The sequence below is a fragment of the Morus notabilis genome, unplaced genomic scaffold (assembly GCF_000414095.1).
Source record: "Morus notabilis unplaced genomic scaffold, ASM41409v2 Scaffold557, whole genome shotgun sequence".
Lineage (NCBI taxonomy): Eukaryota > Viridiplantae > Streptophyta > Magnoliopsida > Rosales > Moraceae > Morus > Morus notabilis.
The window spans coordinates 103285-120461 of record NW_010363043.1 but is presented as its reverse complement, the minus strand read 5'-3'; the positions used below and the strand labels follow the sequence as shown (position 1 = coordinate 120461).

Sequence of the window (17177 nt, the reverse complement as noted above, 5' to 3'; positions counted from 1 at the left end):
AGGGAAAGATAAAGAGGCAAGACCTACAATGAACTAAGTAGTTCAGATGCCCTTACAATACGAGAATAATCACTAGATTGAATAATTGAACCATATTGTTGTCACCCATTTCACAAGAATAAAGTAAAAATGTGCCCGACTAAAAACAAAATTCAGGGTCACCTAATTAGAAAACTTTTTAATTTCATTATATAAAAAAAATTTTTTTTTTTTTGCCTAAATGTGCATAACCTTGATTGATGGCCTTTTTCTTTGTCCTTCACTTGCTTTTGGGGACTCCGTCGTTGTTCCCGAGTCCTTGTTTTCCAGTTTGTTTTAGCTCCTTGTTGCTCCTTTTTGTTCCTAGTTCGACTCTCTGTACCGGTTTCATTGAATGCTTATTCAACAAAGAAAAAGAAATTCTATCTAAATGCATTTGCATTAAACAAATAAAAAAAAATTTCAAATTCCAAAGCTCCTAGTATAAATTAGAAGCCTCAGGCCTAAAAGGAAAAAGGTAATTCTGGACGCTGCTTGACTTGTGATATTGCTCTATTAATTTTTTGGTAGAATTATGATGCACTATTAATTATAGCATAGCTTATAGGATACTGCTTATAAGGTGCATGGTTATGGGCTTCGGTTCGTTCCTGTGCTAAAACTGTAGGCAGTTTTTCCTCTGTTTTCATACTTGGGCATGAGCACTCTAGGTCTGCTGCGCATGTCAAATCTATGGCGGCTTCTGTTCTTGATTTTTCAAAAGCTTTATGGGCTGCGACCGAGTATTCTTCTGAAAAAAAAGGACTGAGTACATGCTAGAAATAAGATTTAAGAGTCACGACTCATTGACAAGAAATTAGAGGAATAATCATGTGATTTACGCATAGCTAGTGATGGTTCCACACACGACTCACCACATGATATAGCGGTCAAATCTTTTGACCGCCTTAGTTAAAAAAATGAAAGAAATTACATGTAGAAATAGGTGCTTAAAAATTAGAACTTTAATTTTCAAAAGAAAAGGAAAAGAATATTTGAACTGTCGACCAAAAAATAAAAAATAAAAATGGTACAGTCACACCACATAAAATTAGATCTATATTCAAAATCATCACATTAGACATATCATGTAAGATACTAAACTTAGTTCAAACACTATTATGGATGCTCGGTAATTTGGTCTTCTTTTCAATCTTCAAGTTTTAATTTCTTCTTCTCTTGCTTAGTTCAAACACTATTATGGATGCTCGGTAATTTGGTATTTTTTTCAATCTTCAAGTAAAATAATTCACCAAAAGAAGGCTTTCTCTACGGTGAGACTCCCTAAAAAAATCTATTGGTAAAAATACTTTATTTTAACTGTTTGATTACTGTTTCAACGGTAAGATCCACTGAACAAGTTGCTCTGTACGACGTGCTGTAAATTTTTAATAAAGATTTGCGTAAATCTAACCGTTAAAAACTTAATCTAACGGTTATAATAAGGTGCTTTGCCGATGAATTTTTTTAAGGAGTCTCAGGCTGCCCAAAAGAAATCTTCAACTAAGATTCTTGAGTTAGCTCTAGCTCCTGTCTCTTTAGGTGAGCTAGGTATGTACCGTACGTCCGTTCAAAATTGGCTGGCGCCATAAGTAATTATCACAGACCTTAATAAATGTTAAACATTATTGTGAAAAGAAAAGAACCTCAATGACACGTATTTATTTTTCCATGTATTACATATAGTAGGTGAAGTGATCTCTGTTGAAAATTTTAATATACAAAAGTTCATTTGCCGATTGCCCACAAACCAATCGCCAATAGTGTACTGAGCTGATCCGGGCCCTGAAGTAATATTACCTACGAATAAGCATCATATATGGGTACCAATTTGTTCGTGATCTTTTGTGTTCTCTCTTTGTTAATTTCTTCTCCTCTTGCTTTGTCCAAGTCTGATAGTTTGGCTAGAGGTTCATCCCTCTCAGTTGAGTAGCCGGGAGATGTCTTGATCTCACAAAACGGTGTTTTCTCGGCCGGCTTCTTCCCCGTTGGCGTCAATGCATATTGCTTTGCCATATGGTTCAACGAGGCATCCCGAGAAAACAACGGGACTGTCGTTTGGATGGCGAACCGCGACCAGCCAGTCAATGGAAAAGGCTCAAAGTTGACGCTCCGAGAAGCTGGCGATCTTCTACTGACCGACCCCGGTCGGACTACAGTTTGGACCGCTGGCACATTCTCGCTCAAACCAGTCCAATTGCACCTAAATGATTCCGGAAACGCCGTTTTGCTTGCCGTGGACGGTGTCGTTTTATGGCAAAGCTTTGATTCGCCGACAGACACCATCCTCACTAACCAACCGTTCACCCGAAACGTGAAGCTTGTCTCTTCAAGAAGCCAAAGCAACTTCTCCTCTGGTTTCTATAAGCTTTTCTTCGACGGTTATGACGTTCTCCGTCTAATTTTTGAAAGTAATGCGCTTTCAAGTCTCTACTGGCCCCCCCAGTGGGCCATGCCTTGGGACGTTGGAAGGGTAGCCTACAACCAAAGTACATTTGCTTGGCTCGATCCTTCGGGCTATTTCGATTCATCAGATAACTTCAACTTTACGTCGGAGGATTATGGTTCAAGGCTAATTCAAAGACGGCTAAAGCTTGATTATGATGGTAATATCCTCTTGTATAGTCGTAAAAGTCTAGGAGATAGGTGGGTTGTTTCATGGCAAACCTTTCACAATCCATGCAAGATTCATGGAATTTGTGGAACAAACAGCCTTTGTACGTATGATCATAATATTGGTAGGAAATGCTCTTGCCTTCCAGGACATAAGATGAAAAATCGCGGCGATTGGTCCTATGGCTGCGAACCAGACTTCAATCTCTCTTGCGATAAAAGCGAGTCTGCATTCCTCAAGCTTTCACATAGCGAGTTCTACGGGTATGATCTCCTCTCTTCACCTAACTACACCTTCAAGGATTGCCAAAATTTGTGCTTGAAAAGGTGCGAGTGTAAAGGTTTCGAATACAGCTTTTCCTATGATGAAGGTTATTATTGTTACACCAAGACATTATTGGCTAATGGATATCAAGTTCCAAGTTATTCAGGCGACACGTACATGAGGCTCCCCAAAAACCACCAGTTGTCCCGCGAAGAATTCAAGTTAAATTGCTCTGACCAAGTTGTTAAGCACGAGGAGATCAAAAGCCACGAGAATCAATCCGTGAGATTCATACTCTGGTTTGCAATTGGAATTGGAGGACTTGAAATCCTTTCTATTCTAGTCGTTTGGTGCTTACTGATTAGAACGCAGAAAGACGCCGTCACAGACGCGAGAAGCCACATCCTTGCCACTACCAGGTTCATAAGATTTAGCTTTGCCGAGCTAAAGAAGGCGACCCGGGGTTTTGCTCAAGAGATTGGAAGAGGTTCAGAAGGAATTGTTTACAAAGGTATCCTCTCTGACTCTCGAGTTGCTGCGGTCAAACGACTAAACAAAGCTTCTTGTCAAGGAGAGGCTGAATTTCTAGCAGAATTGAGCACCATTGGGAGGTTAAACCACATGAACTTGATTGAGATGTGGGGATATTGTGCAGAAGGAAACCACAGGCTTTTGGTATATGAATACTTGGAATATGGATCCCTCAAAGAGAATTTATCAAGAAATGTGCTTGATTGGAAAAAAAGGTTTGAAATTGCTGTAGGGACCGCAAAAGGCCTTGCTTATTTGCATGAAGAGTGCTTGGAGTGGATTTTACACTGCGACGTGAAGCCCCAGAACATACTCCTAACCTCTAATTATCAACCAAAAGTAGCGGATTTCGGATTGTCTAAGCTACTAAAAAGAGGAGAGCTTAACAAACCGAGCTTTTCGAGGATTCGAGGAACGAGAGGTTACATGGCTCCAGAGTGGGTTACCAATCAATCCATAACATCCAAAGTAGACGTTTACAGCTATGGAGTTGTGTTGTTGGAGATATTGACTGGGAAGAGTCCTACAGATAGTAATAGTTCAGAGGAGAAGGAGCATAGAGGAGTGGTTAAGTGGGTGAAGGAGATGGTAATTGATGGAAGTAGTGAAACGGCGTCGTGGGTGGAAAAGATCATGGATCCGTCGATGGAAGGTGATTATGATGTGGAAAAGATGGAAAATCTTTTGAGAGCGGCTCTGGAATGTGTAAGGGAAGATAAAGACGAAAGACCTTCAATGAGCCAAGTGGTTAAGGCGCTATCACTAGCTAGAAATTATGGCTTATAATTTTTGATACGTCATATTGGACGTCTAAACACATATTAATTAATCCCATGCATGCTTTAATCTACACTGGGATATATACAGATATATGCATACCATTATTCTTCTTCTTCTCTCTCTCTCTCTTTCAATTTTTACTTTGATTTTTCGAGAAAGCTGTTCTGTATGTCTCAGATTTTCTTTGTTTAATTTGTAATATGTGTAGATCTAATTGACCCTATTACACAGCAACAAGCATATGAACATTTATCATTTATATGAGTAAGAGAGATTAACAATATCGTTGGAATTCCTGTCCAACACAATACATATTGACTGCTGTTGCAATATTTGAATACATAGCCCCTACGATAAAGTAATATGACTTGCCAAGGAGAGTTCGCTCGACTATAGCATAGGAATATCAGTGCGATTCTTCCCATAAGATTTAAAATTTCCCAACATTAATATATATCTATAGACTATTTGCCAGCAAAAATCACAATTATATCACCGGTATGATTATATATATGATGAGATGAAATCATGAAAGATCATCAGTTGGACGTTTATCTTAAGATGAAATGATTAAAAAAAAAAAACAAATTTAATAAACAATCATTTGTTTTGTTTTGTAGAGAAAACCAAACAACAATACGTCCAAGGAAATCAAAGAAATCTCCTTGCTTGAAAAAAAAAAAAAAAAAACAATATCAACGCCTCTCAGAAAAATTGAAGGAACATTCTCCTTGTTGATCCGTACTTAAGGAGGTCTTAATTTGCATGGACGAAAAAAAAAATAGCAGTTCCAGTTTTATTATTTTGTTTGTCAAGGAAATTAATGCCCCAGTTAAGAAGGAAGATAAAGAACTAAATTGGAAATTTATGATAAAACATGAATCTGTGTACATATTTACATATACATATTCTATATATAAAAAGAGCAAATTAAACCTGTAACACCGCAGATTTGTATGCATATATACTAGGTTCACAAATAATATAGGCATCGTTCATTTCACCAATTTGAGTTTTCAGTTCTAGGTTTCTACAGTTAAAAATTTTTAAAAAATGTCACATCTAACTTTTTTTGATATGGTTAAAAGCTCTCATAAAATGTCACACCTTAACTCGAATTAAAAACTCGTATTCACGAAGCGAACGAGACCATAATATTCTCCTGTAAAGACTATTTACGGGACAATATATGTTCACTTAAGAAGACTAATTTTATTAGAAAAATATAGAGGTTAGTTAGGGATTAATTAATATAGCTATGTGACTTAAGATATTAAATGCTATCATCATCATGAGTTATCTAAAAAATATTGTGACATTTTTGAAAATGACTTTTACCCACCTTTGAAACTTTAATGACAAGGTCATGAAGTAAATTGTCAAATAATGTATTTTCATCGATAATTATTAAAATGTCCCGACTTTTTCTTTTGGCCCCTTGATAAACATCATTCTATATTTCTTATAGGAGCGAGAGCGACGAATTAAGGTAAAAGATTTTAAAGAAAGAATTCAAGCAGTAAATCTGTGACTGAACTTATGGTCACACGCATTCAGTAAAATAATTATACATTATTTTTTATAAATTTTTTTTTACACTGTCATATTGAGAGGATCAGAATGCTAATTAACGTCAAATAGAGGGCGAAAAATAGAAAGACATTTGTGCCGGTTGGACTGTCTAAAGGAACTCAACATATAATATTGGCCGTTGAATTTGAGATTGTCTCAAGTACTACCTGGAACAATTCATGATTATGAAGTGCAAAAAAGACTTTTTATATTTAATTCTAATTATTGTATTACTGCCGTCTGCTAGCTTTTGAATGGGTTTTGTTCATAACTTGCGTGGCACCTTCTTTATGCTAATATGTCTATGCTATATATTCGACCAAAAAAATGTTAAATATATGCTATATAGGTTGTTCATGCTTATGATCGTCTGCATCCAGAATAAAACTACAAATAATGTTTATTTCAATAAGACATATTGGTGAATTTAAATAGCACACAGCCCTTTTTCGATTTCTACCCAAAATAAAATAATTATAAAATTATGTGATTTTATTAGGACTGCTTTTGACGAACGTGATGAAAGGATGAGATCAAAAATTGTGAGTCCGTTTAGTTCGCTGATTTGAGTTTTTAATTCGAGTTGATATGTGACTTTATCTGAGAACTTTTTACTGTAGTAAAAAAGTTAGATATGACTGTTTCTGATAGCTTTTTATTATAATAAAACTCGAATTTTAAACTCGAACCAGTAAAATGAACGGGACCTGCATTTCCCGATGACAAGAGAGCCAAGGAATATGACTTCAAATCTCTCATAAGATTTCCATTAATTAAAAACGATTCAACTTGCTTCACCAATCCATGCACTGTCTCTTTCACACACACACACACATATATCTATATGTGTGTGTGTACATGTTAAAAAAATGTCTTAAGTTTTGTTTCTCAAATATAGATAGACAGCAGGCTGCGTTTACTTTTATGCCTAGAAGCTTTTTGTATTGATGCCAGATGCAAGCTGCTTAACTCGTAAAAGTCATACATAGGCACTAATTTGTTCATCTTGTATATCCTCTCCATAGTCATTTCTTCTCCGCTTCCAATTTTAAAGTCATTTCGAATCGTGTTATCGTGTCGTAATCTAAATTATCAATCTTATAACTAACGATCTAGATCTTCATTCATTAAGAATGAAGCCTCGTGTTATTATATACATTGATTGACAAAAATTGTCATATAGAACATACATGATCTAAAAATGTAAGAGAATTAAGTAAAAATATATAAAAAACAGAATATATAATATATATAAATGAGTTTTTAATAATTATTATGTTGTTATCGATTACTTATTAAATATAAAAAATTTAATTACGTGACATAAGAATCAATTATTATAAGGTTTTTAGTCGATTACGCAGGTTCCTGGAAAACAACTCTTTTACGTCTTAGAACAAAAAAAACAAAGAAGTGAGAGATTAAAAAAATAAAATAAAATAATAGAAACAAAAAACTCAACGTCATCAATTCACACAATTCTATTTAACTTCCCCACTTTATACGCATGTTTGTCCGGTCACTTTTCGGACCAAAGAGGTCAGATGATTAATTAGACTTTCTTACCAAGCTACAAGGCCTTGATGTCTGATGGCTTTTTTTTTTTTTTTTTTCAATGAAAGATGTCTAATGGCTTTTGTAAACCTTGGTCCGGTTCTATAGTGCTTAATTACAGTGAAGCTGTTTAATGCGAAAAGAATAAAGTGCAATCTATAGCCAAAAAGAAAACATAAATTGCACGTGATCTAAAAGGGAGAAAATTTACCATGTTGACGAAGAAGTAAGAAATTAGAACCAAAAAAAAGTAGTGTAACTAAGAATCTCCGTTTCACATATATGCTGAGTGAAAATAGACCTAAACTGTAATATCCGGGAAAATCTAATAATTAATAAGTAGAATTAATTATGGATTTTTCATAATTACATCGATAGATTCATAAGAAAATATTAGTACATGGTTTATAATGTGAAGTTTTGATATTAGTTATGAGATATGGTTATGAAAGAGAGAAGACAAAATATAAAAAGAGTCAAGTTTTGACTATTGAGCTTAAAAATAGTTTTAAGACTTGAAATAGTCTAATTTAATATACAATTAAGAATATAAAACGATATTGAATTATTCAAAGATTAAGATTAGACTATAAGTAAATAATAAAAGAGAACTCGTCGGAGAATTAAATTTTGTGTCGGTGAAGTAAATAATCTTCAACTAGAGTAAATTATATCTGTTTGGAGGAAACTTTTAAGATAAGTTTTAAGGTTTCACTTTCTGTCTCCTCTCACGCGTTTGTTTCTCTTCTTCTCGCACGTTCTCTCTCAAAATAAAACCGTCCATGGCCAAAATCTCAATTTGAGATTCAGACCTCCGTTTTCGACACAGCCAGTGTCAATGGAAAGCTTTCGACGAGCTGAGCATTTTGACAGGTCGCATGACCCCAAACTCCGCCAAAATAAGGTGTAATCGCCGGCCGAAGTTTTGAAAACAACCGAAACTTTTGATCGCAATATTTCCTTCGTCCAACCACCGATTGAGGTGATTTCAGTTGGACTCAGTGCAGCGAGACGAAGAAAACCCACTCATTTTCATAGCTCAATTATGGCCGGAGCACCACCTTCCGTGGTGGTCGGAATCGCCACTGCCGCCGTCGTTTTTCTCCCTCCAGGACGCCGTGGGTGTCACAACGCCTACCATTAGATTCAGAGTTAATAGACGAGTTGGTCCCAACTAGATTCAGCCATCACCGTCACCGTCTGGCAGGAAAACAGAGCTCGCCACCGCCGTTGTGATGGTGTAGGTTGGTTCCGACTATCAGACCGTTCGATCGTTGTGAGTTTGGTGTCAAAACACTCATAAGATCATGGGTAAGAAAACCCCTCAACTAATTTTAAGATTTCATGACCGGAAATGTGATATTTGAGTCGCCGGATTTTACCGCATTGCCGGTCCCGATATGTATCGTTACAGGCCGAATGGTGTGAAATGGACCACACCAATGGACTCAGAAGGGTCATAGGACCCAAGTCTGCCGTGGAAAAAGTCTCTGAGAGCCTGCGCCGCCGTACGCCGCCGTACACCGCCGCCGTATTCCGGTGAGGTGTTGTTTCTCAGGCTATCGATTTTCGTTTGATAATCCGAGATCATATCTCAACTCGTTTCAACGTGCTGAACGCAATGGTGACCTCCGCTGGACCAAATTCAATTTTGATAAAACTGGTATAGTACCAATTGCACGCGGATCGAGGTGAATCGAATGGATTCATTAAAGTTCAGAATTGAATGTCTAATGCTTCAATGATGCTAGTGGATCATTCAAAGCGTTTATGATTTCTCCTGGAACGGATATCAAGTAGATACGCAGTGAAACACGACAAGTGGGTATTACCGGAACCGCTTAGCTCAGAATTGAGGCAAGTACCGTATGATTAATGATAAGTCATTTAAAACATATGATGTCCATGAGATATGTTAATTATGAATTCACGAACTCGTAAAGACAATTATGGAAGATAGAATTATGAGGATTTAATTAGTCCTTATAATAAAAATTATAAATTTTTATGATCCTTAATAAAAATGATAAATACGTTCTATAAGAAAGGATTTAATTTTTTTATGCCTATGCTACATAAAATGGCATACTAAAGGTTAATCCACCCTCTGAATGGGTGTTTATTTACAGAACTTAGCAGTAAATGATAGAAGATCAGGGCGAGTAAAGAATTATGCTATAACAGGAAAGCATGTAAGTACTAGTAGTTTGTTTTTGTCTATGACACGAACGAACTTAGGGTTTGTTCTTTTGGAGTTTAACTTGAGTTGAATTTGAGTTATAACTTGAGTTGAACTTGTAACTTGAGTTTGTGTTTGGTTGTGTACATTTGAGTTATGGTTTGAGATAAGAATCTTTTTGAGTTTGTGTTTGAGTGAGTCAAAACTTGAATTTATTTTTAGACAGTATTTTAATAAAAACTCAATGCTGATGAAAATTTTTAATATGGTATATGGGTCGGTTTTATTCATCTTTTCATTGTCAACGCATAGAAAAAAAAATCATCTCAATCAGAATTAAAACGAAAAAGTTATAGCATTTTTAAGAATAGAAAACATATTGTTCATTAATTTGACTTCGAGTTTCTGAACTCGAGTTGAAGGGGAAACCTGAACTCAAGTTTTAGTCCTAAACTCGAGTTTGAACTCGAGTTTAAACTTAAAAGAACATGAATTCGAATAAAGTTGTAACTCGAGTTGCCTTTTTTTGAGTTTTTCACTCAAAAGAACAAGCCCTTATTCTTCTGTGTTGCACAGAATTGTGCATATTACATGCTCAATGAATGTTAGAATAAGAATGGTGTTTCGTGAATAATGTATAATGCTATGAATGATTCAAGATGTATGATGTTATGAATGTTTTAAGATGTACGGTGCTATGAATGTACTTATGGACCGTAAATAGTAGTAGAATTTTACTCTACGAAAAGTATGAGGTTAAGTCAAAGACAATTTCATAGAAAATTGATGGAAATGCATTAAATTGCAAAATAAGATTGAAATTATTGTCATGCTGAGAAAAGATGACAGTAAAATGACGTATAAAGAAATCATGTTGAATTATTCAAAAATGCACAAACTCATAAGATTTAACTAAAGTTACCGTTTCAATGAGAAAATTGATAAACGGTAAGAGACTAAACATCCTGTTTGTACCAGCCTTCGAAGGAAAGGTTATTATGAGACTATGAAAGAAATGAAACCGTGACTGAGCTGGATTGGTTAGCTACACCACTCCACATTGGTTATGCGCGCTATGGTACAACAGGACATGGCCCATAAGAAGTAAAAGACAAGAAAATGAAAAACAGAAACCGTTCCATATAAGGGTACGGTATCTGTAAAGAAGAAAGAAAAGAGAGAAAAACACATTATGAAAGTTGTTCAGAACGTGAAAATACAATGTGAACAACTAAAAAAAGACAAAAATTGAACAAAGTACATAATGAAAGAAGAAGAACATAAGCGATATACGTTCTAGAAGTACATAATGTCTTAGGATATATGACATGAATGTATATATGAGTATGCATTATTGTATGCTTTTACTATGGCCTACTGTTACTTGATGAGCAAAAGCTCATTACGTTTGTTCGTGTTGTAGAAAGTTCGGGTAAGACACCGGCTCCCTGAAACCTATATGCTGGGCATGTAGAAAATGATGAAGCAGTGAGATGTGGGCACGTGGGCAATAGGATCTACACGCAATTGGTAAACGCTGCAAAGTGTTTTAAGTAGACCATATTTATGGATATGGTTAGGTTATGTAATGCAAATAAAGATCACGGGACTATGAGGTTATGCATAGCAACCTCTAGTCACAAGGTATGATTGATGAAACAGAATGCTACAGCATTTTATGAATAGTTGAAAACAGAATGCTAGTTAAATGCTACAGCATTTAGACTTATAAATGGAAAAAAAAAATTAGCCTAAATTTTTAAGAGGTTATAATTAGAAAGTAGTAGAGATTAAGTAATGCTAAGTATGAACGTAGAATGATGATCAAAAGTTAGAGTTGTTACATAAACAAAAACTGAGTTTCTGGTAGCAGATTTACAAAGATATTCTTAGCTCTTTTTATTCACCAAAAAAAAAAATGTGTTCTTAGTTTTTCGTTGAATATTCTAGAAGCTTTTTACTTACTTACAACAAGAAATATTCTAAATCTCACCGCAAAAAAGATACTCAAAATATCTCAAAACTATATTTCTTATATGTTGATAGATTCGTATCATGATTTGAATTATAATTCGTAGTTCGTTATAATGTTTTCTCTCATAAAAAATACACGTAAATTGAGAATAGTTCTGAATCATAATTTTAAATCTATAAACCAAACGTCCACTAATCCTTTCAGTCACTTGTCCTTTATAATTGTTTTTGTTCCTCATCCAATCATATTGTGCCATGAAATTTCTTCCATTAGCTGATGGTGGGTTATTTTTGCTTTTAATTGTGAAAGTTCATGACCTATACAAATTAACGTATAGAGAAACTTGAGAAGGTTACGTCAAAGCTCTTGAGTATGCCGTGGCTCGTGGGCTGAACGGTTCTAGCGACACTTGTCTGTTGCTTAATAAAGTCAAGGCTAAAGACTTCCAAGCCCTCAGCCCCTCAGCAGCAGTGGACACCGGTGCAGTGATCAATTTTGATTGATGGAACTTTATTTTGATGTCATTTATCAAGCAAAAATAATTGTCGCTACATTACAATATTAACTAACCTTCAATACAATAAATGTTGGAATAAACTATCTTTATACCCACGTGTAATGGATCAGGGGAAATTAGCTAGAAGCATATTGATTTTTCTCCACAACGCTAAATTCCAACCTATCCTTATGAAACCTCAAGTTCCTAGGAAACTGCTTTTTAAGATTATTCTTTATCGATCCTATCTACTTTCTCCTTAGTCACTACTGTGGTCTATAAATTTACTGCCAAAAAGCTTTTCTTGGCCGTTTCACCCAAAGTTAAACCATGGCCGCTTTGTTTGTCTTCTACGTTTTCTTTGCGGCAATTACATCCTCACTTTCATCTTCAAAGGCCCATCTTTCTCTAAGTGAAGGATCATCCCTCTCCGTTGAAAAAGCAGACGTCGACGTTTTAACCTCACCAAATGGTATTTTCTCAGCTGGTTTTCATCGCATCGGGGAAAACGCATATTGCTTTGCTATATGGTTCAACGATTCAAACCGCACCCTAGTTTGGATGGCAAATCGAAATCAACCAGTAAACGGAAAACGCTCAAAGTTGAGCCTACTTAAAACTGGTAATCTCATATTAACGGACGCTGGTTCGATCACCGTTTGGGCCACTGGCACCGTCTCACTGTCACGAACCCGGTTATACCTCTACGACTCCGGTAACGCTGCTTTACTCACTCTTGAAGGCGTCGTTCTATGGCAGAGCTTTGATTCGCCGACGGACACGCTTCTTACGGAGCAACCACTCACCAGAAACTCAAAGCTTGTCTCATCAAGAAGCCAAACAAACTTTTCCTCTGGCTTCTACAAGCTTTTCTTTGACAACGATAATGTTCTCCGATTAATCTACGATAGTATTTTGCTTTCAAGTGAGTATTGGCCTTCACCTTTGCTTCTGAGCTGGGATGCAGGAAGGTCAACATACAATAATAGTAAAACAGCTGTGCTAGATTCCTTGGGAAACTTCAGTTCATCTGATGATTATACGTTTATGTCCGCGGACTACGGTGTGAAGATGCAAAGAATTTTGCGGATCGACTATGATGGTAATGTTAGATTGTACAGTCGGAAAAATCTTGAAGATAAATGGGTTGTAACATGGCAAGCCTTTTCGGATCCATGCAAGATTCATGGCGTTTGTGGGGCTAATAGCTTATGTACTTACACTCAAGCTTCTGGTAGGAAGTGCTCTTGCCTTCCAGGGCATAAAATGAAAAATCATACAGATTGGTTATATGGGTGTGAGCCAGAATTCACTCTCTCTTGCGGGAAAAACAAGTCTAGATTCCTCAAGCTCTCCAACACCGAGTTTTACGGGTATGATTATGGTTACTTCCCCAACTACACCTTGAGTGCTTGTCAAGATCTATGCTTGCAACTGTGTAACTGTGTAGGATTCCAATTCTCATTTTTACAATTAAAGACTACATCCAATCTTAACTGTTACCCAAAGACATTGTTGCTTAATGGACATCACGAGCCGAGCTTTCTCGGAGATATCTATTTGAGGCTGCCCAAAACCTACCTCCTCTTTTCCGGCAAAAGTAGCCTTGATAAAGAGTTTGGATTGAATTGCTCGGGCGAAGTGACTGTTACTTTGGACAGGACGTACACAAAAAGCCATGTGAATGAGTTGGTTAGATTTATGCTATCGTTTGCAAGTGCAATCGGAGCATTAGAGTTCATTTGTGTTCTTTTGATATGGTGTTTGATTAGAACCCGACAGAACTCAAACTCAATTATGGGCGATTACAATTTTGCGTCGACCGGGATCAGAAGATTTAGCTTCACTGAGCTAAAAAGAGCCACGTTGAGTTTTTCTCAAGAGATTGGAAGAGGCGCAGGAGGCGTTGTTTACAAAGGCGTCCTATCCGATTCTCGGGTAGCAGCGATCAAACGACTCAATGAAGCTTACCAAGGAGAAGCTGAATTCCTAGCGGAAGTCAACACCATTGGTAGGCTAAACCACATGAACTTGATTGAGATGTGGGGATATTGTGCCGAAGGAAAGCATAGGCTTTTGGTCTACGAGTACTTGGAACATGGATCGCTGAAACAAAACTTATCTACTAAAGTAGTTAATTGGAATAAGAGGTTTGAAATTGCTGTAGGGACAGCGAAAGGCCTTGCTTATTTGCATGAAGAGTGCTTGGAGTGGGTTCTTCACTGCGACGTAAAACCTCAAAACATTCTCCTCGGCTCGGATTATGAGCCAAAGGTAGCAGATTTCGGGTTGTCTAAGCTACTAAATAGAGGAGAACTAAGCGATGCAAGTTTCTCAAGGATTAGAGGGACAAGAGGCTACATGGCTCCAGAGTGGGTCACCAACCAAACCATAACATCGAAAGTGGACGTCTACAGCTACGGCATTGTTTTGTTGGAGATGTTGACTGGAAAGAGCCCAAGTTTACATGAAGCTAATGGCGCGGAGGACAACCAGAACGGAGGACTAATTAAGTGGGTGAAGGAGAAGGTGAATGGAAGTAACGAGATGTTATGGTGTGTGGAAGAGATCATGGACCCGTCTGTTGAAGGTGATCAATGTGATAAGGAAAAACTGAGGATTCTATTGGAAGTGGCATTGAAATGCGTAGAGGAAGATAAAGGCGCAAGACCTACAATGAGACAAGTAGTTGAGATGCTTCAAGATGATTAGGTAGGTTATTGGCAATTTGTTGTACTTATAATAATACAGTATTTGTTGAATTTCTGGCTGTTTCAGACTATATGTGTGTTGTTTGTCTTAGGTTTGACTTTGTATGACCAATATTTATGTGTTCATAATGTATCTCTATTTGTCGTTTATATATAGTGTTCGACAGTGTGTTCGGGTGAGTTCCCCTTTTTCTTTTTTTATTGCGCTTAAGTGGCGGCTCTTTCAATTTAGTATCACTCAAATCTGACTTTTTACCTAAAACATCCCCGTTATTATCTCATTTTAAGATGCCAATCTGATAGACACGTGTTCAGCTTCTGTAGAGTTATTTTTTCAATTTTTATAGTAAATAAAATTGACTTTTCAATTGTATATTTTTTTTTCTTTTTGTTGGAAAAGCTAATTTCACCTTATTCGACTCTCTCGTTAATTAAAACAAGGGGATGCTTGGAATAGGATGACAGTAAAACACCAACAAAAACTGGAGGAAGCTGCCCATTTGCCTCTTGCGAGCCGAACCAAGTCGCATATTCACAATTGGGTAGAAATATTAATCAGCTACTAACAATTAGTAAGTTTATTTTCTATTTCTAAAAATGGCACCGCGTGTAAATTCTTTCTAAAAATAAAAAATTCGATTTGGAAGCATATATTCCTCTGTACACCATAACGGCCAACAAAAAAAAACAAAAAAACAAAAAAAGGAAATCCCCAGTACTGTAATTATGTGAATTCTTTGTGCTTGACTATCATGTCTTCTTGATCAGGTGCTGACTAAAACTACCTCAATTAGGGTTCCAATTTTGACTTCCCTTTTCTTTCATAAGCCAAAATGCTGGGTTAATTTCGCCGAATTTTCGCTGGGGGCATTCTGACCAATTTTCAAAGTCCCAACTTTTTGAAGCAAAGATATTATCCACTGTTGTATCTCCATACTATCCCTGATTGTAGGTGGCTTAAAAATAATTAATTAACCTAATAAACTCTAGGTTTTTTCTGCGATCTTTCAGTAGGACCGATGCTATACATATATGACAAAGTGTAACAGGACATCTATACACGTGTAATATATAAAGGCTAAGTTATAGGAATGAATTTAGGCCTCGTTCATTTTATCGATTTGAGTTTTCAATTTCAGTTTTCTTACAGTTAAAAACTCTAACAAAAAGTATCATCTAATTTTTTTGTTACAGTTAAAAGTTCTCACATAGAGTCACTGTTGAGTGAAAATATTTATTAAGGTTAAAATAATATTTCACACACAACATAATTTCACCTATACTAGGATTTAATTAATATAGGAGTTTATTATTTTTAGTTCGACCCATCCAAGATTATAAGAATAACCTCTTAATTACAATCCCTTGGTACAAGGGAATACCTTTTTATTCCAGTCAAAACAGTAAATTCTATTTTCTGTGAATTTAGAAAATTTGGGTTGATTTAAAATTACAGCTGAACTCAGTGAATTTTGTCGAGTTGCCTACATACCCCGTTAAGGGATCAAGCCACTTGTAGTTCGAATTTTGGATTTACGAATTTGGATAATTCCTCGGTGTATGACCTTATGAGTAATTTACGCACTTTGAAATTTGATTTAGTTTTGTTTTGACTTTGTCCTTTATGAGGATTTTTTTTTTTTAAGATTGAAATTGGTCTTAGAACTGCACCTAAATTTTAGGTTGCCTACGTATCCCATAGGGAATTAAGTCAATCGTAGTTCTTGTTTTGGTTTGAGAATTTGGATAATTCCTCGGTGTATGACCTTATGAGGAATTTACGCACTTTGAAGTTTGATTTAGTTTTGTTTTGACTTTGTCCTTCATGAGGATTTTTTTTAAGACTGAATTTGGTCTTGAAACTGCACCTAAATTTTAGGTTGCCTACGTATCCGAGAGGGAATCAAGTCAATTGTAGTTCAAAATTTGGATTTGGATTTTGGAGAATTCCCCGATATATGACCATAGGAGGAATTCAAAGATGTTTTAAAATTCGATTTGAAATTTTACTTTAGAGTTTGGATTTGAGAGTTGTATTTGGATAATTCCCCGGTATATGACCTTATGAGGAGTTAAAATGATCCTTTTTGAATTTGGTGTTGAGATTTTTTTTATTTGAATTTGGGATTTGAACATTATATTTAATCACCATATGGTTTTATGAGACAATGGGCTCATCTTTTGAATTAAAGGGCCATAGAGGGGCCCAATTTGTGCACTTTAAATTTTAGAGTATTTAATATTCCGAATTTATTTTGAGATTATTGTCTTTTCTCTATTTTTTTTATTTTCAAAATTCAAAATCAAATCTATCATTTGAATTGGATTTGTTATGATTTGATTTGTTTTGACTGATCTTCTAATCTCAAGAGGAATTAAAATCCCTAATTTTGCTAACAATTTGATTTCAAAGAAAACTCAAACTTCTATCACCCTCCCTTTTTCTACAAGTTTCCTCTTCTTTTAAATATATATATATATAT

General features: G+C 36.0%; 1 protein-coding gene and 2 pseudogenes across 1 annotated transcript; all 3 read left to right on the top strand.

Moving 5' to 3' along the window:
• The window catches only part of LOC21390215, a 15758-nt pseudogene extending 15682 nt beyond the window's left edge, over window positions 1–76 (top strand).
• Window positions 77–1837: 1761 nt separating this feature from the next.
• LOC21390212 lies at window positions 1838–4213 on the top strand (annotated as a pseudogene).
• Window positions 4214–12313: 8100 nt separating this feature from the next.
• Window positions 12314–14695, top strand: LOC21390211 (putative receptor protein kinase ZmPK1). Its single transcript, XM_010103371.1, has one exon. It carries the CDS (start codon window positions 12314–12316, stop codon window positions 14693–14695), a length of 2382 nt encoding a protein of 793 aa, XP_010101673.1.
• Window positions 14696–17177: the final 2482 nt, after the last annotated feature.